Below are 23,709 nucleotides of genomic sequence, written 5' to 3'. Positions count from 1 at the left end.
AAGAAGGCAGTTGAGAAACAGAGAAGCTGAACAGTGCTTTTGACAATCTTGCCAATGCTAGGAAACACTGGCTTTCTGAGGAGACCCTAGTGGACCTTCCCTTGCTCTGGGCTGAGACCGAAAAGGACTGCAACCTAGGAGTACAACTGAACCACACACAGAGAGGTTCTCAGGGACCACAGATTATTTTCTGATCATCTCAAGTTTTAATGTTAAGTTGAGGGATCCTAGATTGCTGGTGCTCCATGGATCAGGAGCAAATGAAAATATTCCTTGGAAGACAATTATAACATCATATGCCTCCAATTATATCTGTAAACAATTTTGTAAAGAATAAAATCCAGTATGCAAAAAAAGAAAAAAAACTGTGTGGGGAGACAAAATGGCATGAAGAAAAGATACACAGGCTGTAGAAACAATGACTCTGTAAACAGCCCACAAGGACTCAAATATTTGGATTATCAGACATGTATTTTTAAAGATCTATGTAAGCACAGCTGGGCGTGGTGGCGCACACCTCTAATCCCAGTGGCTCAGAAGGCTGAGATAGGAGGATCTTGAGTTCAAAGGCAGCCTTAGCAAAAGCAAGATGCTAAGCAACTCTAAATAAAATACAAAATAGGGCTGGGGATGTGGCTCAGTGGCCAGGAGTCCCTGAGTTCAATCCCTGGAACACTCTCCCCTCCCCACCAAAAAAAAAAAGATCTATGTTTACAGTGGTCAAAGAAATATGAGACCAAACACACACACACACACACAAAAAAAAAAAAAAAAAAAAAAAAAAAAACAAGATTTTGCAAAAATTAGGGGAAAAAAAAAGAACTAAATGGACATTCTATATAGTAATGGAAATTAAAACTTCAATAAATGGGTTTAACAGCATTTTAAACAAATTTAGAGTGATAATTAGTAAAAATGATGTGGCCAGAAGAAAATATGTGTAGTAAAGCATGAAATAACAGAAGACAGTCAGAAGAAAAGAGACCTAGTAGTCACTGGAGTCCCAGTAGGAGAAGAGAATAGAGTGGGATAAAAGCAATATTTGAAACGATAATAGCTAAGAACTTTCTCACACTGGTGAAAGACATTACTTCATATTCAAGCAGAGTTATGAATCCCAAACAAGTTAAATACAAAGAGAACTTAGAAACACCATATTGAAACTACTGAAGAAGAGAAAATCTTACAATTGATCAATGGAAAACACACTGGAACAGTACCTGATTTTATCTTGCTCAACTTACAATTTTTTGACTTTATGGTGGAAAGTCATTCAGCATTTTATTATAAAATGAGCTTTGGTTGGATGATCTTGCCCCACTGTAGGCTAACATAAGTGTTCTGGGCATGTTTAGGGTGGGTCAGGCTAAACTCTGAAGTTCGGTACCTTGGGTATATTAAGTGCATTTACACTTAGCATTGTAAGTTGAGATGCACTTTATACATCCAGGACATAACCCCAACATAAGTCAAGGAGCACCTGTACCTTTAAAGGAGCACTAATAAAACTAAAACCTGCCAAGTTCATTATATGCATGAATAGAAACATTACAGTCAAGACCATTGATTTTTAAAGAATTAATGTTGAGTTAATTATAATAATAAAAAATTGACATCTGACTTCAACAGAAACCAAGGAAGCCATTCACCAGTAGAAAATCTGAGAATCTTACACCCCAAAAAGTATTCCCAAATGAAAGTTAAAAAAAAAAAAAGGAAACTTACCAGACCCACAGAGACTGGGAGAATTTGTCACCAGCCTATCTTCCCATAAGGAAATACAAAATCATATCCTCCAGACAGAAGCAAATGATCCCCGATGGAAAGTTGGCAACTCAACACGAATCAAAGAGCCACAAAAATGATTTCCTTCTAATAACTTGAAAAGGTGATCATAAATTTTATAGAGAAATGTATATAGCCAAGCATAAGCAAGACAATCTTGGACAGGAGAATTTGCTCTAACAGACATCAAGGCTTATTATAAAGCTACATAAATTAAGATAGTACAATATTGCTGCAAGGATAGAGAAGTAAACCAGTGTAGAAGAAACAGATCACACCTATATGGACATTTGATTCTTGACAAAGATTACCATTCAGAGTAGCAGGGAAAAGATGGTCTTTTCAACCAACGATGCTGAGACAATTGGGTATTATTATGGGGCTAAAGAAACATGATCCTTTCTTCACATCATCCCCCAAATCATTCTGGGTAGATTATAAACCAAAAGGCAAAACAGTAAAGTTTCTAGATGATATACATCATAGGACATTGCAGTGCAGAAAATTTTTTAAACAGAACACAAAAAGAGCCATAAAAGAAAAGATTGATAAGATGGACTCTTTTAGAAGTAACAGCTTCTATCCAACAAGAATCACCAGCAAGAGTGAAAAGGTGGGCCATAGGTGCTGGCAAAGATTTTTGCTATCTATATAACCAAAAAGGATCCATATGCAAGATATCTAAGTAACTCCCACACATTGTTTAGTAAAAGTCAAACAAACCAATAGAAATGTGGTCAGGAAACTTGAATAAGAACTTCACCAAAGTTATCAAAGAGCCAATAAATATATGAAGAGGTGCTCAACTTCATTAGGATTAAGGAGAATGCAAATTAAAAATATGAAGAGATATCTCTATGCAGCCACAGGAGTAGTGAAAATAAGTGTTTGTTAATAAGTGGCACAGAGGATGTGGAGCAACTGAAATTTTTATACCCTGTGGTAGGAGCTTAAGTTGGTGCAAATCATTTTGGAAAACTGTTACAGTATCTACTGATTCCAAAGCAATTCTATTATGTAAGTACATATTCACCATAAATATACATACAAAGGTACTAGGAGACATATAGGAAAATATTCATGTCTATCAATTGTAGAATGGACAAATTATGTTATATTCATATGGTAGAACACCATAGAGCAATGAATTGAATGAAGTACAACTATGAAAAATGAAACATGACAGGGCTGGGGATGTGGCTCAGGCAGTAGCACGCTGGACTGGCATGTGTGCAGCCCGGGTTCGATACTCAGCGCCACATGCTAACAAAGATGTTGTGTTCGCCGAAAAACTAAAAAATAAACATTAAAAAATTCTCTCTCTCTCTCTCTCCCTCACTCTCTTTAAAAAAAATAAATAAATAAAACATGACAACTCTCATACATATAATGTAAAAATGGAGAGAGTCACAAACGAGTGTATATTGCTTTCTTGCATCTATATAAAAAAGTTCAAAAAAACCTAAATCTATGTTGTTTGTTTACAGAACTGTGACCAAGGACAGCCTAACAGAGAGCACTAGTGGGCCATTTTTTCTAATTGGTGGGTTTGTTTTTTTTTTAGTTGTTGATGGACTTTATTGTCTTTATTTTTATGTGGTGCTGAGGATCGAACCCAGTGTCTCACGCATGCTAGGCGAGCATGCTACCACTGAGCCACAAGCCCTGCCCCTAACTGGTGGTTCTTTAAAAGTGTCTTTTATTATCATATGATCCAGCAATTACACTTCTGAGTACATACCAAAAAATTGAAAGCAGAGCTAGTCTTGAAGAGATATTTGAACACCCATATTCATGGCAGCATTATTTTGCAACAGCCAAAGGTAGAAGCAACCCAAGTACCCTTGACAGGTGAATAAATAATCAAAATATACAATGGACTATTATGCAGACTTAAAGAGGAAGGAACTGATTCTTGAAGAGATTCTTCAAAGAAGCTATATGGCCAATTACACATGAAAGGATGTTCAACATCACTAATCACTAAGGAACGCAAGTAAAAACTATAATGTCATACCATGTTACACCAATTAGGAAGACTACTCTCAAGAAGCAGAAAACTGTAAGTGTTGGCAAGGATGTGGAAAAATTGGAAGCCTCACTGCAGCATGAAATAAACTTTGAGGACATTATGTTAAGTGATATGAGCCAGTCACAAAAGGACAAGTACTGTATGATTCCACTTATATAAGGCACCTAGGGAAGTCAAATTCATAGACAGAATATAGAACAAGGGCAGGGAATGGATGGAGAAGGGACTGGAAAGTCTTGCTTAACTGTTACAGAGTTTCAGTTTTGCAAGATGAAAGGAGTTCTGGAGAGGGACTGTGGTGATGGTTGCACAATAATGAGAATACGCCTGAGACCCCTGAACCCTCTTCTCTAAAATGATCACAATGTCAAGTGTTGTTTGTGTGTGTTTATTTTGTCATGGTTAAAAAAAATAAAAAATTTTTAAAAGATACCTTAAATATGTAACCAGCGCCGGACACAGTGGCGCACGCCTGTAATCTCAGTGGCTTGGCAGGCTAAAGCAGGAGGATTGCGAGTTCAAAGCCAGCCTCAGTAACATCGAGGGACTAAGCAACTCAGTGAGACCTTGTCTCTAAATAAAACAAAAGTAAGGCTCAGGATGTGGCTCAGTGGTTGAGTGCCCCTGACTTCAATCCCCAGTATCAAAAAAAAAAAAAAAAGTCAGAAGCATTTTGTTGCTTTTATTCGAAAAGTCAGTCAGGGTAGCCAGTCCAGGGAAGCCAGGAGGCTGCTCATGCGTGTGTGATGTGATCTTTCACAGATCCTTCCAGTGTGGCCCTCTTGTGCATCTGGAGGTTGCTGAGGGATCTGTGCTGGAGACAAACAGTGCTGGTGCCCAGGGTGTGACACCACCAATCTCTGGTTGGGAGTGGTGGGACCTGGTCAAGAGCCCGTTTAGCATGGATACTGACGTGACGTGCCACATGGTCTCCCCTGTCAAACACAGCTGGAGAAACCCAATCCAGCACTCAAACTGGCATCTCTCATTACAGAGGCCTCGGGTACCTGCCCTGTTGTTAAGGTTACAAGCGCCTTCTTATTCCCAGCCAAGGTATAATTTGGAATCCTATATACAACCAACATGTCATTACCTCGAAGAACCCTAAATCTTCCAAATCCCACCAAGGCCTCTTCTAGGCTTAAATTCTGAGCCAAAGGAATCCTTAGACTGTGGTGCTTCTAATCGCTGAAAAGTGGCTTTGTGACATTCTCATAATTTGTAGTTTTACGTAGCCTCTCCTTTCAGTTACATGGGGATTTAACTGTCACTTATATCCTCGCTTACTGATAGAAATGACCTTGCCATAGACACTGGGGCATGTAGGGTGGGAGTGGCATTCCAAGTGCTCATGTGCTGTCCCCAGTCCGGGTTCTTCAGTAGTAAAAGCATCCAGAGGCTGAATATGCACAGTCCAGTTCTGAGTGGACCTCCTTACCCTGAGAGTACCATGACTATGAATGACAAATAATTTATTATAAAGTTTTTGTTGAATTATAAGAGCGGCATATCTGTGTCTCTCTACTTAAAAGCACACAACCATAGGAAGATGCATATGCTGATTAGAAAGTCAACGTCTTAGTCTGCTGGGGTTGTCATAATGAAGTATTATAGGCTGGGTGGCTTAAGCCACAGAAAGTTGTATCTCACACTTCTGGAGGTGGGAGCCTGAGACAGAGTCGTCAGTAGGGTTGATTTCCTGAGGCCAACAAGAATCCAACAAGAACAACTTAAAGGAGAAAAAGTTTATTTTGGATTACGTGGATCACATGGTCGGCCAACTCCATAGCTCCGGGTCCAAGGTGAGACAAAACATCATGGCGGAAAGGTATGGTGAAGGAAGGTTGCGCAGGACAGAGCAGCCAGGCAAAGCTTGCAGTCGGCTCTCTTCTTCCTAAGTCTTCTCATGGTCTTCACTATGGACATTAGTGTCCAAATTTCCTCCTTTTATAAGGATACCAGTCATATCGGGCTACAGCTTATCCCATGATCTCATTTGAACTCAATTACCTCTTTACATACTCCATCTCCAAATGCAGTCATGTTCTGAGGTACTGGGGACACATAATTCAGCCCCTAATAACATCAAAAATCAAATCCTGAAATACATCTCGCCTCATCATAAAGCTTAGAGTTTCTCATATAATTCTTCAATGAATCTTTATTTTCAAGGAAAACCATTTGATTTTTCATGCCCTCTTTTCCTTGGTTGATTAAAGATTATCTTCAAGGCAACAATCTTGAAGTAATGGGTGCAATTGATGTGAGCAGCATATGAAAGCACGGAGCGCACCTGTCATGGTTAAGTAAGCGTATTTTAAATCTTGCCTTCTCAGGCGTGGTTTCTGGAACTGAAGGGGCGCACCACCTGTCCATTTACCACCTTGGAAATTGTTGATTGCAAGATGGATCTCTGGTCTCTAGGGCGGCTGGGGCGGGCTCTGCAGTTGAGCTGTTTGCATTCCCTTGTCCTCGATTACTGCAGGTAAGGCAGGAATGTGGAGTTCCTCAGGTAGCAGGGGAGGCAGCAGCCAGGGGTGGCCACATCCTCAGCAAGGCATGGCTGAAAAAGGACCCTCCAAAACCTCCTGAGAGTTGTTGTGCCTGAGTATGTCAGGGTTCTCAAAAGAGCCTCTTCCACTCATTTGCTCTTTGAACAAATATCTGTCGAAGGCCAATTTATAGAAGACACTGTGCCCACTGCTGGGACAATACATATGTATATGAGGCAATGCTCCTGTCCAAGTGAGTCTTTGGTACAGTGGGAAAAGACATGCTTTTGACTCGGCATAACGCACCATGGAAAGTCGTGTCTGGATACATGTTTTGTGGTACTTCAGATGAGGGAAACCATAGTTCCTGAGGTGATGGGTTAGTGGTCACCAGAAGAGGAGCAGGAGAGAAAGGTGAGGTGTTAGGGAGGAGCAGAGCATGTCCTTCATAGAGCTGGGGTGCCAACAGGGAGGGTCTGGGGGTGAGGAGAATAATAATAATAATAATAATAATGCCGGTAGATGGTTATTGAGTGCTTACTGTGTGCCAAGCATCTTCAGGGATCAGCTCATTTATTCTCCCAATGACCTATGGGATTTCCAGTCCTAGATTAGAGATGAGGGAAGACTTGTTCAAGGTCATCCAGAGGTTAGGGATGGAGCCTTGATGTGAATCCAAATTGCCTGACCTCAACAGAAATTACAGGTTAGCAGCTTCTGGGTGAAGAATTTTCCTTCGCAAGCTGTGAGTGCCCACCTCTGATCCATGACACTGGATTTCCCGGGCTCCATTATTTATCATCCACAGACAATTTCAGACTGTTTATATGGAAACTTTCTAATTCCGTTGAGATGATTTGTACTTTAGAAGTTGAGGAGTCTGTGACTCTTCCCATGTAGCCAGATGGGGTCTTGTACCCAAAAGACCAGTGGGCCATGAGGTGAGAGGAATGATTCCTGACTGAGAAATGATGTCACAGAGACACAAAGTCCCTTAAAGAGAGAGGGTCCTGTCAGGACTGTGGTGATACTGAAAAAGTCCATCAACAAAAACTAGGCAGAATGGGCTGGGGTTGTGGCTCAGTGGTAGAGCACTTGCCTAGCATGTGTAAGGCACTGGTTTCGATCTTCAGCACCACACAAAAATAATAAATAAATTAAATAAAGGTATAAATAAAAATAAATAAAAATTTAAAAACTAGGCAGAAGGACTCCCAGCCCAGGGCAGCAGAAAGCCCAGGGTTCTCAGTACACCCTGCAGCAAATGCGGGATCGGCTTGGGCATCCCCCTGATTTCTCACACTCTACTGGGAAGAACCAACCCCACTGCTAAGAGACCCTGCTAAGCCCCAGGTCCTGGGAGGGACCCTAAGCGGTGGAAAGAGAGAAGAAAGAAGAAATTCCCATCTTCAGGAATCAGCTTGCCTAAACTGTCAGTTAACATAATTGCTGATGCCAAAGCATAGAAATCTAGAGTTATCAGGGTTGGGTAGATGGAAAGCGCCACCTGAGACCTCAACAGAAATTGCAGGTTAGCAGCTTCTGGGTGAAGAATTTTCCCTTGCGAGCTGTGAATGCACCAGGCAAGATGCCCTATGTTCTCCTGCATGACTGCACTCCCATCCAGCTGGGATACTGGCATATCAGAGGCCCTCCATAATTACTTGTTAATGAGCTAATACATTTAAAAAGTTATTTCTGATAATATTACCCACCTCATTCTAAAGTTCAAGCCTTGACATTGCCAAATCCTTGATGGTGTCACTTTACCTCATTGAACCTCGGTTTCCTGACCCATTCATGGTACCAATCCCTACCCAAGAAGGATGTGAAAGACCTGCCTGCAATTTCACTCTGCAAACTAAAGACTGTGCGGTCCAAGATGATAGAGCACAGAGCCCTGATCGGAGAATGAGAAGTGGAACTTTCCTGAACCTGCTCAGGACATACCTTATAAGGCCCCTCCTTATAGGGGCTTGGTGCTGCTGGGGTCTTCTCAGCCTCCTCCCATCCTGCCAGCAGGGCCACCTCACCCATGTCTATAGTGCAAGCCTCAAGGCTCAGAGCTTGTTCTCCCTCTGTTTGCTGGAATGGGTACTTCAAACCATCCTCTGCTCCCTTTGCCCAAGAGTCAGCCTTCTGGTCCCCTTCGGTCTACACCTGGGCTGACCTCCCCCGCCCAGCACACACACACACTGCCAGCCCTGGCTCTGGAAACCCAAGCCAGGGCTCCGAAGAAATGCCCCTCCCTGCCCTGGGGAAGGCTTTACAATTAGTAATGCAGCCAGCTACACAGGTTTCAAAGTCCCTAACTCGTTCCTGTCATTTCCTGTAGATTTGGAAATGAAGAAATTTCGAGTATTTTCTCGGGCCTGGAGAAGCACCAAAGGCTTCGCAGCCTCAGTCTGCGTTACTGTGGGCTGGAGCCCCCGAGTGGGCAGCGGCTGGGCTCCCTCCTCAGCCAGAGTGCCATATGGTGAGACGTGGCCCCTCTCCCCGCCCCCCTCTTGGCAACGTTTTCTCTTCAGTCACACAACCCATCGAGAGAGTTATTTTTGATTGGTTTTTCCTAGTACAAGAGAAAGATCCACTAGCTAAGTCTGGGGATCAAAGGTGTCATGCTGAATGCATGGGTTTGGCCAGCTGACACCGTCACTAGATCTATTTATGACATGGCCTATTTTTTTATTTACTATGATCTATTGATTGATTATTTTATGGCTAGGCATATTACTTTACCAGCTGAAGATCTTTTTTCTATATTTTATTGGTGCATTAAAATGATACATAATATATAGTATATAATAAATATATAATAAATAGATACATGCATGCAATATAACAATGTAACTTGGTCAATATCACTCCCTAGTACCTTTTCTTTCCCTCCCTTCCTCCATCCTTCTAATCCCCTTCCTCTACTTTTCTGGTCTCTCTTTGATTTTCATGAGATCCCCTCACCACTTTTTTCCCTTTTCCCTTTCTAGCTTCCATGCCACAGTCTCTGGCTGGGCACAAATCATGAGTCTCCACACAGCTTGTAGATTCAAACAGCAATTCTTTATTCCCGAACTCACACCGGCCGTCTACAAACACGTTCTGGGGAAATCCACGTTCTCTGCCCAAATCCACACTCTGCCCAAATCCACTTCTCCTGGGCTTCTGTCTCCCGAAATATACTGTCTGACCCTAAGAACTCAAGAGGAACTCAGCAGCAGGATACGCCCTATTCTAAAGGGGGAACACCCTAATCTCCTATTATGCTAAACCGCCCTATTCTAAAGGGGGAACACCCTAATCTCCTATTATGCTAAACCGCCCTATTCTAAAGGGGGAACACCCTAAACACGGATCCGACCTGGTCCTTGAGCAAGGTCACCTTACATGCAATGTCCTGCAAAATGTCCTATTTCCATGAGTCCTTCCACTAAAGAAACATGGGGATACGCTGGCAAGGAAATTGTCATACCTACTTGGCTAATGGCTCCCAGCACTTCCACATAGGAGAGAAAACACATCACCCTTGGCTTTCTGAGTTTGGCTTATTTTGCATGACGTAAATGATCTCAAGTTCCATCCATTTTCCTGCAAATGATATAATTTCATTCTTCTTTATGGCTGACTAAAACTCCATTGTATACATATACCACACTTTCTTTATCCATTAAACTATTGAGAGATACCTAGGCAGGTTCCATCATTTGGCTATTGTGGGTCACACTGCTATGAACATGGGTATGCAGGTATCAGATGAAGACCTTAAGCCCTGATTTGAGGAAATGGAACTAACACTGGTAAACAATTACTTCACTCTCTTCTCCAGTGAACTGCACCTTGACGGTAACCACTTGCAATGTTCAGGAGCCCTGGCTCTCCTCAGACCCATGGTGGAGTATGCAGAGATGCAGGGGAGAGACCAGCTGGCCATGGCCTTACCAGACATGGGAAATTCCCCTCAGCTGCTCCAGAGTAAGCACTGGGAAACTTGGCCCTATGTTCCTTTGGGGGCCACCAGGAAGGAGGAAACTGCTTTGTGATTAAAAGTGACCTTCTTATTGGTCAATGGAGATTCTTCTTTAGATGTACAGGAGGCAGAATAATGGCCCCCCCAAATGTCTTTGTCCTAATCTTCAGAACCTGTAAACGTCACCTCTTATGGTAAAAGAGACTCTACAGATGTGATTAAGTTCTGGATTTTGAGTTGTGGAGATTAGCCTCAACACATGGGTGGGGACAGTGTAATCCCTAGGATCTTTATAAAAGGCATCAGGAGGGTCAGAGTCAGAGAAACTGTGACAACAGTAGCAAAGATTGCAGTAAGGCCAGCAGCAAGGGAATGTGGGGGTGTCCAGACAAGGAAACTAATTTTCCACAGAGTCTCCAAAGGAATATAGCTCTGCTGACACTCACCATTTTTGACCTATAAGATCTATTTCTGCTTCTGACCTCCAGAATATAAGATTAACTACACTGGTATTATTTTAAGCCACTTAATTTATTTTCACTTGTTACAGCAGCAACAGGAAACTAATACAGTATGTTCATCAGATTCTCTGGGTTAAAAGTGAAAGCAACATAACAGGATTAAAGAGCAATATGGGTTTATTGACTCACATAACTGGGATGTCCATGGGTGCAGCTCCCTTCAGAGATGGCTGAATGAGTGGAGGGGCTCAAACCATGTCATCAGGAGCCCTCAAGTTCGTTATCCCTGACACTGGTTTCCCTTGGAGGGTTGGCCTCCTCTCCCAGGCTTTCTCCAAGCAGAAAGGACAGTTTATATACCTGCCAACAGCCCCAGGGTTACATCATTGTGATTTGTAATCAAGCAGAAGGCACAAGCCTCTTGCTTCCAATAAGAAGGGATTTAGGTCACATACTTACCTGTTGGATCAATCTCTGTGTAGGGGTAATGAGCTATTGGCCAGAACTGATGAATCACACACTCAAACACTCGTCACATGCAGAGGACAGAGCTCTGTGCCCAGCGGCCCTGCCAGCATCTCATAAAGAGGGAATAACTATCCTGAGGCATATGGGGAAGACAGATGCTGGACAGACAGGAACAATAGCTGTCTATTTCCCTCGAAATGGCTTCTCATCTGTTTTAATAGATTCTAAGGATGCATACTCATGACACATTTTAAAGCTGACGACTTTTTAATACCTGGTCACAGCAAACTGTAGCAAATGGTTAAGAGCACAGACAGAGGCCTGGGTTCAAATCTCTTCATGTCTTTGAGCGTGTCTTCCAGAATCAATCTAACTTCAGCCATTTCAGCTGCAAAATGAACACAATGATAATTAGCCCATAATGGTCCATGAGAATTATGTGATTTAATGAGCAGTACTTACTTAGTACGATGCCTTGCTCAGAGTAAGTCCTTGAGAGACATTAATTATCATCATCACCATAGCAGCAACGACCCTTCCCAGGAGAGCAGAATCTTCAATAACATTGGTAAATACGATTGCTCCATTTGCTAGGGGAAAAAATGAAGATAAAGAGCTTGATTGGAAAGGCCACTTCGTGGACGTGAAAACAAATAACTTGTAACAAATTCATATACGTATTGGTTGTTGCCTGTTTCGGGACCTTCATCAGAATTATATAGGTCATCTGTTGAATTTGATAATTCAGTTAGCTCTATAACTAAGCAAAAGGAAACTGGAAAAGAATGTTTAATATCAAACATACTTTCCCTGTGCTATTTTTTTAATTCATGATCCTATGTATGAAGTCCTGCATGATAGCTTTGGAATCAAATAACAAGTGGATCTGTTGTTGTTGTTGTTTGTTTATTTTTTAATAGTTGGAAATGTAAAAGTGGTGTCTCAAGGGGTTAGCATGTGGCAGGTGAGGACAGGTGTGGGAGTCATGAAAGGTAACTTGTTACAGCAGCAACGGGAAACTAATACAATATGTTAATCAGATTCTTCAGGTTCAAAGTGAAGAAACATGAAGATCCCCCTTTCCAGATGTCCCAAGTGTTTTCTGCTAAAAGAGACAGTGACACTTAATATGGAAAGTTAGTTCTGGATTTGTTTTCCCAGGTTGGAGTTGAGGACAGAGAGTGTCTGTCCTGTCGTTCCCCACAGGTGCCCCGGGTGGGTGGGAACTGTGCTGGGGCTGGGCCCTGTCATCATGGGTCAAAGAACAGAAGCTTTTATAAGTTTTCACCTAGGGTCTCAGAAATAACGACAATGTACCACAAATTCAGGTACATTTCTAGGTTCTTCTCTTTTCCTAAGGCTGTGACACTGAAATCCACTGGAACCTTCTTTTTTTTTTTTTTTTTTTTCCATTTTTTAAAATTTTAATTAGTTATATATGACAGCAGAATGCATTACAATTCATGTTACACATATAGGGCACGATTTTTCATATCTTTGGCTGTACCCGGGAACCTTCATTTTTATCCCATTTCTACTGGTACATTTAGCTATTCTGAATTCCCCTGGATAATTGTATCTGTGTTCTCAGGCTGCCATGACAAAATGCTGCAGGCGGGGGGGCTTACACAACCAAAATGTTATTTTCTTACAGTTCTGGAGGCTGGAAGTCCAAGATTAAAGTGCCAACCAATTCTGTTCCCAGTGAGGGTTGTTTCCATGGTATGCAAAGGGCCACCTTCTCACTGTCTCCTCCCGTGACCTTCCTCTGGACATCAGGTGGAGAGAGGGAATGAGCTCTCTGGCCTCTCTTCTTACAAGGACACTGAATCTATCAGATCAGGGCCTCGCTTTCCTGACCCTATTTAACCTGAATTACTTCCTTAGATTCCCCGTCTCCAAATACAGCCACATTCGGGGTCAGGGCTTCAACCTATGAATCGGGGCAGACAACAACATTCAGTCTATAACAGTAACGTGCACACCAGCACAGAGGGAAAGAACCTGTGTTTCAGGGCTGGGATCATAGACCTCAGCTCAAGCAAAATTATTTTTCCCATCCTGATTTAATTTTCCAGCAGGATTAGCCTTAAGTAACAGCTAGAATAAGAGGCACGTGAGGCAAGAAAGTTCAATGAGCGTGTGTGACCAGCAGCCCCCGCCCCATCTCATTTTCTTTTTTCCATTTTAACTACAATATACTTTATAAATCTGATGTCTTATATTACCTCCATCTGTCAAAGGGAAAGCAATTGCACAGATTGTTTTCCAACAATCCAGGGTCATCTCCAACCTCCCCCACTAACCAGGATCCTGATTTTGCCTTAGTGAGTGGTCAGTGGAGGTGCTGGCCCTCACCTGGCCATGGGTGGGTATGGAACCCACCTGGACTTTGCCATCCTAAAATAGGATTCTTGAGCAGAGGAACCTGGTGTCTCACCCCAACTACCTGTCATTTCATGATCCTGCCAGATCCTTGTTGCTGTCCTGGCCCCTGTCCTTAGATAGCCTTGCTCTTGGAACACAGTACATGAAAATTTTCCCAGGATATGTTGGAAAGGGTGTGAGTGGTTGCTTGTTTGTTTGTTTAATAATTGTAGCCTAGAAATTTAATTTTCATTTTATTATGATTTTTTGTTGGGTACTGAGGACTGAACCCAGGGGAACTCTATCCCTGAGCTACATCCTCAGCCCTTTTTATTTTAGATTTCAAGATAGGGTCTCACTAAGTTGTTGAGGCTGGTCTTGAACTTGTCATCCTCCTGCCTCAGCATCCTAAATTGCTGGGATTATATGCATGTACCACCATGCCCAGCTGGATTTTTTTTTTTTTTTTTTAAAGAAATGCCCAGGTCTCAACTTCCATGAGAATCATGTACCTGTTGTTAAAATATCCTTGGTCATAATCATCTCATTCTACTTTGCAAAAGAAAGGAAAACCTTTCTTCCAATCAGTATCTTAGTAGAATGTTTGCTCTGGAATACAAAAGCAAAGACATAATTCAAAATATTATGCAGATATTACAGAAGTTACTGGCTCCAATAACTCAGGGATAGACAACCTGTTTTTACACATTAAGTGGTTTCCAACTTTTGCTTTTAATGAAGGAGGACCTAGTCTAGTTATCAGCTGACATGTTATTTAAAAAATCTTTTTTTTTTTTTTTTTTTTGCAGGACACAGTGGCACATGCCAGTAATCCCAGTGGCTTGGGAGGCTGAGGCAGGAGGATCTGGAATTCAAAGCCAGACTCAGCAATTTAGTGAGGCTCTGAGCAATTCAGTGAGATCCCGTCTCTAAATAAAATACAAAAAGGTCCAAGATGTGGCTCAGTAGTTAAGGACCCCTGGGTTCAATCCCTGGTACAAAAGAAAAAAAATTATTTTTGTATGTGATAGATTACTAGGCAATTTTTAGTATATAATTCAAGTATTCAAAGAATTGAATAAAACTGGTAAGGTAAAACTTTTTGTAGAATTACACAGATGAAAAACAACTTATTATAAGTATATCCCATACAATGTTTGGGATATACATGCCCTAAAATAATTATTCTTTATTCACCTGGCAATTAAAGTTTCCGGGTGTCCTGCAATGGAATGAGAGTTTGGGGACAGATGGGGGGAGTTTGGGGAAAGGGAGGCTAAGCCTGGCAGTCCTACTCTATCCTCTTCTTGTGCAAATAAGGCTTGTTAGCATGTAAAACTCTAGCAACAACCACAGAAAACAACAGAACAATACTGAACTCTGCATCACTCTAGAATATTCTCCAATGGATATGTGAATTAATATTAAAAAACATTATTTGTCTCACTGAGAGATGCAGTTGATAAAATTTTTATTTCTGTACTTATTAAGGTTTATCAAAATGTGTAAAATACACATGCTGTATTATTTGTGTAGTTCTAAAAGTTGATTAATAACTGCAGAAGAAATTTTTAGTACTTTACATCATATTTATTGCTTTATAGACATATGAGGATATTACCCCAAGAAATTTTTTAAATTTAAATATTTAGACACATAGCATTTTTATTACAGAGGAATTTTACAAGATGACCTACAAATGACTTTCAAATACAAACTAAGCAGAATGAAAATAAAAATAACAGCACAAGAAAAAAGGGAATAATATAAAACTTTCAACAACTGAAGAAGAGTTTGCTTGGGTTTCATGTTGTTTCTGATGTTTTACTGAATTATAGTTGGTGTCAAATTGCTTGGAGTTGAGATTCCATTTGACTGATGTAAGAGAATAATGATATAACAGATTTTATTTTTAAAATGTCAACATTTGCCATAAGCTAAAAATTTTTTTGAAATTTTAAAACTTATGAAAAATTTAAATATCAACCTAAAATTGTACAAGGTATTCCTTGAGGATGTTATGAGAGAACATTTTTTTTTCTGTGCTGAGAATGGAACCCAGCTCCTTATGCAGACCACACAAGGGCCTTACCACTGAACTGCACCCCCAGCCCAGCAAAAATGTATTGAGATCACTCGTTAGTAAGACCCAAATGTTTGATTCTGTCCTCTCTGTATGAGCTACTCCCAGGCCTCCCAGAAACTTCTTTTTGCTCGAGTCAGGTACTATGACTTTCTATTGCCAACAACCAAGGGGGCCCAAATAGCTCACAAATAGCTAATCACAAATTTGTTTTCTTGGTTACTTGTTACAACATAGGAATGCAATCTTAATAATGATGTACCTTCCTCTGCTCATTGTTTGTTCTGACATCCATCAGATATTCCCCCATGTGCTTAGGATATGTTGGTGCACAAAACAAAGATCTCTCCCCTGGAGGAGGGGGCTGGAACACAGCATGCATGGGTGGGTGCATGCGTGCAGAGGGTGGTCAGCAATTTTCAAAAGGTGCAATAAATACACATATGCTACAGTTTGGTAGAAGGTGATAATTGATATGAAAAAAGAAAAAGAGCAAGGTGTGGGAGTCAGTCTGGGAGTCTGGGGAAGGAAGACAGATGGCCTGTGATTTTTAAGTAGTCAGTTGAGAGTGGCCTCCTTGAAGAGGTAGCATCTAGGAACAGGTACAGCAGTGATGGAGGAGTCCCACAGAAGGGTGCAGATGAGCAGGCCAGGCCGGGGGAACAGCCTGGACCAAGGCCTAAGACCTTTGCATGTAAGAGCAGCAGGTGCTAATACATTTTTCAGGGACCAGTGAGGAAAGAACCCTGTAACTGGGAAGGAGCTGAGGAGGGAAAGCTGTGTTGTCAGGAGGAGGGGACAGGATGCCTGCTGGAGGGCTGTGGTCCTACAGCCAAGAGAGGCATCTATCTACACAAGTGAGTCTGGGGTTGGTGGGAAGGGATCAGATTCTGCATTGTACGGTGGGGTGCAAGAGAAAGGCAAAAAAGAGTCCAAACTGAATCCAGAGAGATAATATTTTAATACATTTTGGTGGAGCCGGGGGTACCAGGGATTGAACTCAGGGGCACTCGACCACTGAGCCACATCCCCAGCCCTGTTTTGTATTTTATTTAGAGACAGTGTTCACTGAGTTGCTTAGAGCCTTGCTTTTGCTGAGGCTGGCTTTGAACTCGCGATCCTCCTGCTTCAGCCTCTGGAGCTGCTGGGATTACAGGCATGTGTCACCACGCCCGGCAATACATTTTTTTAAACAACAACAAAATGTTCCTCCCTGCTGTGTTCTTACTGACTCCAGGAACGTGGAGTCACTTGAGGGAGCTGTGGAATGTAAGGGAGATTAACTGGAGGTCTGGTGGGCTAGTTCTTGGTCCTGACTTGGTTGCCTGTTCACCTCAAGTCTTCAGGGAGGGGAATGAAAAGTGACAGGATGGACAGGGTCTTGGCAGCAGTTGGACTGATGCCTGTGAGAAACACCTCCCTCCAAAGAGCACATAAAATGAAGTATCTAGCGCATCATTCAAATCGGAACAGGCTACATTTTTTTTTTTTTAAATCTTTTTTGTTTTTCAACCAGCTGGCCAGGGAGCAAGATCAACTTTGAGCCAAACTGCAAAATCGTCTGAAGCCATCGCAGTGAAAACCACTTCAGAGAAGAAAAAGAGAAGAAGAGGTATTTGTGTTATTGCTGTTTGGACAATTCCTTCCTGTTCCTTCTCCTTCCTTATAACTCACTTCCCCTCTCCTGGGCTGTGTGTTCCCACTACCACCCCAAACAGAGAGAAAAACCCAACTGGAGAAAAGACTCAAGGTCTTGTGACCCCATATAAACCAAACAGGAAGGGCTTCACCTTGTCCACCCGAGGAGTTAATCTTTGGCACATTGAATGTTCCGAAAAAGGAATTATGGGGCCTAGGCTGGTTTGGGAACAGCTTTGTGAGATCAGCCAGCAGGACCTCATAAATCTAGCTCGGAGTCTTCTCCAACTACAGTTTTACTTAGAACTAGAAACTGAGTGGTTTTGAAGGAATTTTAAGAAGTCACCAACTTCATAGGGACCAGAGTCCTATTCCTGACATCCACACCAGCGCCTGGCTCTCAGCAATGTGAGGGCTTTGCACTCCCCAGTTTCCAGTGTTGTGTTAACAGAGAGAAATTCCAAAGAGCCAGCACAAGACCATCCTGGGTATGTCACCTACAGTAGTCTTGGAGACCAGCCTGAATCTGTGTTGTTCTGTTTTAGACCATTTCATGAGTTTTTGGTACCATTTGTTTGCAGGGAAGGGCGACTGGCTTGGGCCACTGAGCTATATCCCTAGCCTTCTTTATTTTAATTTTTTAAATTTTGAGACAAAGTCTCAAAATAAATTGTCCAGGCTGACCTCAAACTTGCAATCCTCCTATCTGAGCTTCCCAAGCAGCTGGGACTTTAGGCATCCAGAACAGGCCCAGCTCTCTTCTTTGATCCTAATCTGTTTTGTGTGGCTTGCTTTTTTTTTTTTTTTATTCTATTCTCGTATTATTCATCTTGCATCTTCTCTGTGGAATATCGCCGAATTCAAAAATTATGAATTCTTATAAGATGTAAAGTGATAGAATTTATCAGACCTTCTCTCTGTCATCTGATGTAAATATAGTCTTTCCACAGGGTAGAGCTAGTAGAGTTTGGAAATTCACAGGAGAGTCTCCTCCAGGGATGGAGCTGGGAAGACTTTGGAAACATGCTGGCCTGCTGTGGAAAGCAAGAAAGGACTTAGTTGAGGAAGGACTTGAGCAAGCCATGAGCCCCAAGTTCAGCTAAAACAAGAGGCTGTGGAGTTTGGGCCTCACAAGGAGGAAGGGTCACACTAAGGAGGACCCTGCAAGGAATCCTTTGCCTGAACCCAAGAGAAACAACTTGGATATGTATTTATTTCACATTTCCAGAGTTCACCGAGGAAATTCCCACATTGGGCCATTGCTTGTAGAGTCACATGGTGATTGTTTGAGGGGAGAGTTTGGCCTTTGGTAGAACAGCCCTACTTGTTTCAAAATGAAGGGTCAGATGGAGCTGATTTACATCCTCCTGGGTGAGGAGGCCAGATGGTTTCCATTTGGCCCTAATTGAAAACAGCCACACTATTTTCCTGCACATCTCTTTTTGGACAGGAGGCTTTTGGCCTTCTGCTTGGAAAGTTGTCCCCATCGAACCAGATGAGTCCAAACCCCATTCAGAAGCCTGACCCCCCCGCCCCCATTCCTTCCCTCACTTGGAGTCATAAGAACCTCGACAGTGATAATTACAAGGACTCGACAACTTGACGTTGGGCACCCATTTGCAAGTTGATAGAAGAAGCACAATATTCCATTTCTATGCTTGCAAACTTGAGGCATATTCATCCCAGTCCAGGCCTGTCCTTCAACACCAGTGACCAGAAAGACTCACAGACCTAACCAGCGGCTCTGGCCATAGTCACTCCTCATCTCCAAACCCTATAAAAAAGAAAAAAAAAAAAAAAATAGAATTGTTAGATTAGTGCTTTTCTCAACTTGAATGCCTCCACAGGCACCTGGAGGACTTGCCAAAACACAGATTGCTAATAAATTTTTTTTAAATAATAAAACTAAAATTAAAAAAAAAAAAAAGGCAAGCACAGATTGTTAGGGACACCACCCCCTCAAGGTTCTGGACCTGGAGACTCTGCATTTCTATCAGACTCTGCATTTCTATGAGGCTGATGCTACAGGTCCAGGGACCACATTTTGGGAACCACTGCTTTTGGACTTAAAAAAAAAAAAATTAGATTGCATGCTCTTGATTTATTTTGCTCATTGAAGAAAACCAGAGAACAGAGTGAGACTCCTGGCAGCCTCTTTTCTGCCCTGGAGCCATGGAATCAACAGGCCCGTGCCCATTTCTGTTCTGAAGGCTGGTCAGCCCTCAAATGGGAGAGGTACACCTTGGCCTATGTGCCACAGACCTGTGAGGTCCATGCAAAGCTAGAAGATGGCCAAAGGCTGGAAGTCCCTGAAATGTGGTCAGGAATGGCCATCTGTGGATGACATGGTTCCCTGATCCCCATTCAGGCAGTCCTCAAAGTTCCTGAAAGACCTGATAAGGACCAAGGGGTACCTTGTCACCTGGATGTGGTGTCTTCTAGCCAAAGCCCCACACGTAGTCTCCAAGAGGATTTAGATGAAACAAACCAGTAAGTGACTTAGACATGTACAGGGGTCGAAATTCAACCATAACATGATCTTTCCATGAGCTTGAGATCGATCAGAACTTCACTACGGTACCATGCTGCCCAAGCACCAAACCCACCTGCCCAGGTGAGACCTTGTTGCTTATATCATAGTTCCAGTCCACAGAAATACCAGTGGCATTATGGAACAGAAGGACCAAATTCTAAAGTAAAGACATAATCTTCAAAACAGCGTTATTAGTTCCAAAACAGGAAGGTACCACTTATAATCCTGAAATCATTTTATTGGAGATTTTATCCCGGGGTGTCAGCTAAACAATAAAAACCTGTACAGATGAGTTCTAAGATCCAGGGTGTGAATCATCCCATGCTAATTGCACCTTGGTTTCTGAAGCCCTGTAATCAAGCGAATGAAGTTTATGTTCTGGTTTGTAAAACTGGGACTTATACAGGAAATTACACGTGTTCTTTGTCAATGGAAAGAAGTTATTTTTAACAATTTTTTTTTTTTTTTTAATTTCACCACAAAGAGAAAGTCCTGTCAGGGCCTAGCACCCACAGGGTGGTGGAATAGTATTGAGCAGACCGATCTGATGCCATCAGAACGTGTAATGCCCACCAGATCTGGTGGCCCCAGAATAGATCAGAGGGTGAGGGAGATGAGGGAGTCTCCCTGGAGAAATGCTAGTTCCATGAGAACTTGCACTTGGTCTTTGGGTACTGGCCCACCTCAGCTCTCCAAGAAGGAAGGAGAAGTTTACCAGGGGCAGGAGGGGGTGTTCTAAGAAGAGAAGTCACACGAGGAAAGGCTCAGAGAATGGAGGTGTCTGGAGGGTGGGACATCCTGCAGTCACGGCAGGAGGTCATGGGGAGGAGCTGGGGCTGTGGTGCCTTTGACTTCCCCAATGGGAAGCAATCCACACCTGCCCTATCACAGGCCCAGAAGCTCACCTCCTCTCCAAGGGTGCACATTTGTGCCACGCTGGCTGCGAGGGGTACAGCCCTGGCTGAGATCGTTTCTCTCCTTGCAAAGTTCAGCTGTGTAAGAACTTAGCTTCCAGTCTTCAGCCTGGACCCACCGGCTCATCTTGCACCCATCCTGCCTTCTGGCAGGCTGGGAGTGGGTGAGAAGAAATGAGGGCCACGTGTGGTCGGTGTTCACGTCGTTAATCATTCCGAGCAGTAGACGGAACTTTTCAAAGGCATTTATGTTTGTGAAAAGATTTTAGAAATAGAAAAAAAATCATAATCCATTTGTGCTCACAAAGCGGAATCGAAGCATGATTAATGACATTGTACTTGAAAAAACAATGAACACGAAACTTTCCACGATACAACTGCACTCTACGCTCCATTTGTTATTCATTCATTCACTCCACAAACATTGATTAACTGTCTACCGTGTGCCAGACATTGTCCCAGTGTGTCAACACTGCTCCATTATTCATAAAAGCTGTCTTTTGTTATCGTCCCCACGCCCTGGATATAAGGACAAATAAGATTTAAGCAAGTTAGGCTTATCCCCAATAAAACTAAAGGACAGGCCAGCTGTCATCTCTCCAACTGTGTCCTGAAGGGAAATAAATCCATTTCATTCAATGATCCAACAAATTAGAATCATATCCCAAGAAACCAGTCAAAACCCCTCCCCCTTTTTTTTAAAGCCTATTTTCTTTTTTTTTTCTTTTTTTTTTTATTGGTTATTCAAAACATTACAAAGATTGCAGAATCACATTGGTTACACAGCCACATTTTTACATAATACCATAATAGTAACTGTTGTATTCTGCTACCTATTAAAGCCTATTTTCTACTTTTTATTTTTTCTGAGCTGGCGCACTAGGGTGACACAATGTCCAAATTCACCATTTTTTCCTAAAGTGTCAGTTTTCGTCCAGGGATTGAAGACTTAACACTTGATCACCATGACTCTCCACATATGCTGGCTAACCTTCACCTGAGCTCCCTGAGGGCTGAAGGGCTGGCGTATTGTCCCTTTGGTTTCCTGTTGGGTCCCCAACACCTAGAGGACAGCTTGGCCCATAATAGGAAATCAACAATATTTGTTGACTGCCAAATGCATCCCAGTCAATAGAGACTTGCTAACCTGGGGGGGGGGGGGAGCTCTCGGCGGGCATGTGGGCAAATCAGTGTGCACACAAAGGATCCTTTAAGATCCCTTAGTTGCCTGTACAGCATGATATTTAGATGTATTCTAAGTCCCATGCTGTTTCTTCCCTGGTTTGGGACCAGATTCCTTGCTCCTGAGTTGAGTTTCGGATGAAGTAGTTAGCTTGTGTCTAGGGGGTACATATAACTGTAACACTTGGAAGCCCCCAGAAAGCTGTCTGGCTTTGGGATTGGTGGTTCAGACTTCCCGTCTCACTCACTGAGTGGACAAGCTGGTAGTATGCTCACCGCTATTTCTCCTTCTTCATCAATGTTTTTTTCTTTACTAAATTCCTAACCTTGAACTGGTGTGAATTACAGGTGTGCACCATGCCACCCCACAGCACCCACAGCACCTACAGTGAGCCTTTTAAAAGCCATGGAGAATGAAGGTGAGCCAGCCCAGGGCTCCCTTTATGAGGCCTCCCACGTCCCCACAATCAGCAGACAACTCCTCTTCTATCAAGATTCTGCTAGGGACTTCAGTTTTTCTCTCTAGATTAATACAGAGCAATCTGCAGCTTCCCAGGTTAAAGAATGAGAGAGACATGGAGTATGAAACAAGGACTTTAAAAACTACATATGTAGTACTTCCCTGCTATATTGCAAAATGAATCCACTCACACAAGTCCAGCGAGTACAGAATTTTTTTAAAAAAATCAGTTTAGCTGATGATAAATGGGAACTATTGTCTAAGATAACAAATCACTCTGGTTTTCTTGTAGGTATCAGGAAAAAAGTGAAAGGTTTGACGGAAGCTGGTCCTTGGCTAGTGGAGTTGTACTTGGCAGATAATGGCATAGACGGAAAGGGAGGAGGAGCGGACTTGTTGGAATTCACCCGAACTTTAACATGGTGAGTAGCAAATAGAGGTCTGATTTGTCCACCTTCCAGAACTAAGTGTTTGTGAGTCGTGGGGATGATGATTTAGTTATCTTATTATTTATTTATTTTGGTTCTGGAGATTGAACTCAGGGGCACTTAACTACTAAGCCACATCCCCAGCCCTGTTTTGTATTTTATTCAGAGACAGGGCCTCACTGAGTTGCTCAAGGCCTCGCTAAGTTGCTTATGGCCTTGAACTCAAGATCCTCCTGCCTCAGCCTCCCAAGCTTGTGCCACGGTGCCCAGTAGGAATGATGATTTAAATGCAGATTTCTTTTAGCAGTTTCTTGTAAGGTCGTTCAGCTCCAAGAGCGCTGTGACCTGAAAGGAAGCACAGCCTAGTTGGAAGTATACACTCCTTTGTGTTGTCCCAACCTCCTCGGTCCCAAAGACATACCTATTCTTGAAAGTTTCTGGAAAACAGAGTATTTCCTTGCCATATTTGTTTTGACAAATCTTAGGCCTCTCCCTGCCCGGCTGCACAGAATCCACGTCCTCCGTGGGCCGAGGCACAGTTCAGAGGTACCACAAATTTAGGAAAACTTGCTGGGTGGAGAGGGCTCTGGAGTACACACCCCCAGCAGCAGGTCCTTCCGGCACCTGAGGCATGGGCAAGATCTGAAGCTGGAGGCTGGTGGATGGCAGGTTGTAAGTTTAGAAGAAAAAGATGCCTTCTCTAATATACTTACCTCCTTATTCAAAGGAAGAAGGGGAAGATGTTTTAATTGGAGAGCTTTGCTGCTCTTTCTATAATAATTATATTAATAAATTTCCTTTCATTGGCCTTTTAATATAGTATTGAATTTAATATATTGATGATGCATTATTCTTTTGATGTATTGCTAAAATTTTGTTAAGGTTTTTTTGCAACTCTGTTC

The 23,709-nt window shown here is 42.4% G+C and overlaps 1 protein-coding gene across 1 annotated transcript in view; it reads left to right on the top strand.

The window, feature by feature from the left end:
* Nucleotides 1-23,709, top strand: part of LOC143407927 (uncharacterized) — a 34,052-nt gene that overhangs the window by 3,303 nt on the left and 7,040 nt on the right. The window contains exons 3-7 of the mRNA XM_076867063.2: nt 6,154-6,302; nt 8,645-8,785; nt 10,133-10,278; nt 17,169-17,264; nt 22,672-22,801. Coding sequence (XP_076723178.2) covers nt 6,154-6,302; nt 8,645-8,785; nt 10,133-10,278; nt 17,169-17,264; nt 22,672-22,801 — 662 coding nt within the window. The remainder of the gene's footprint in view (nt 1-6,153; nt 6,303-8,644; nt 8,786-10,132; nt 10,279-17,168; nt 17,265-22,671; nt 22,802-23,709) is intronic.

This window comes from Callospermophilus lateralis, chromosome 10, assembly GCF_048772815.1.
Source record: "Callospermophilus lateralis isolate mCalLat2 chromosome 10, mCalLat2.hap1, whole genome shotgun sequence".
Taxonomy (NCBI): domain Eukaryota; kingdom Metazoa; phylum Chordata; class Mammalia; order Rodentia; family Sciuridae; genus Callospermophilus; species Callospermophilus lateralis.
Note: the sequence above shows the minus strand (reverse complement) of the source record. Positions and strands in the feature narration are given on the sequence as shown.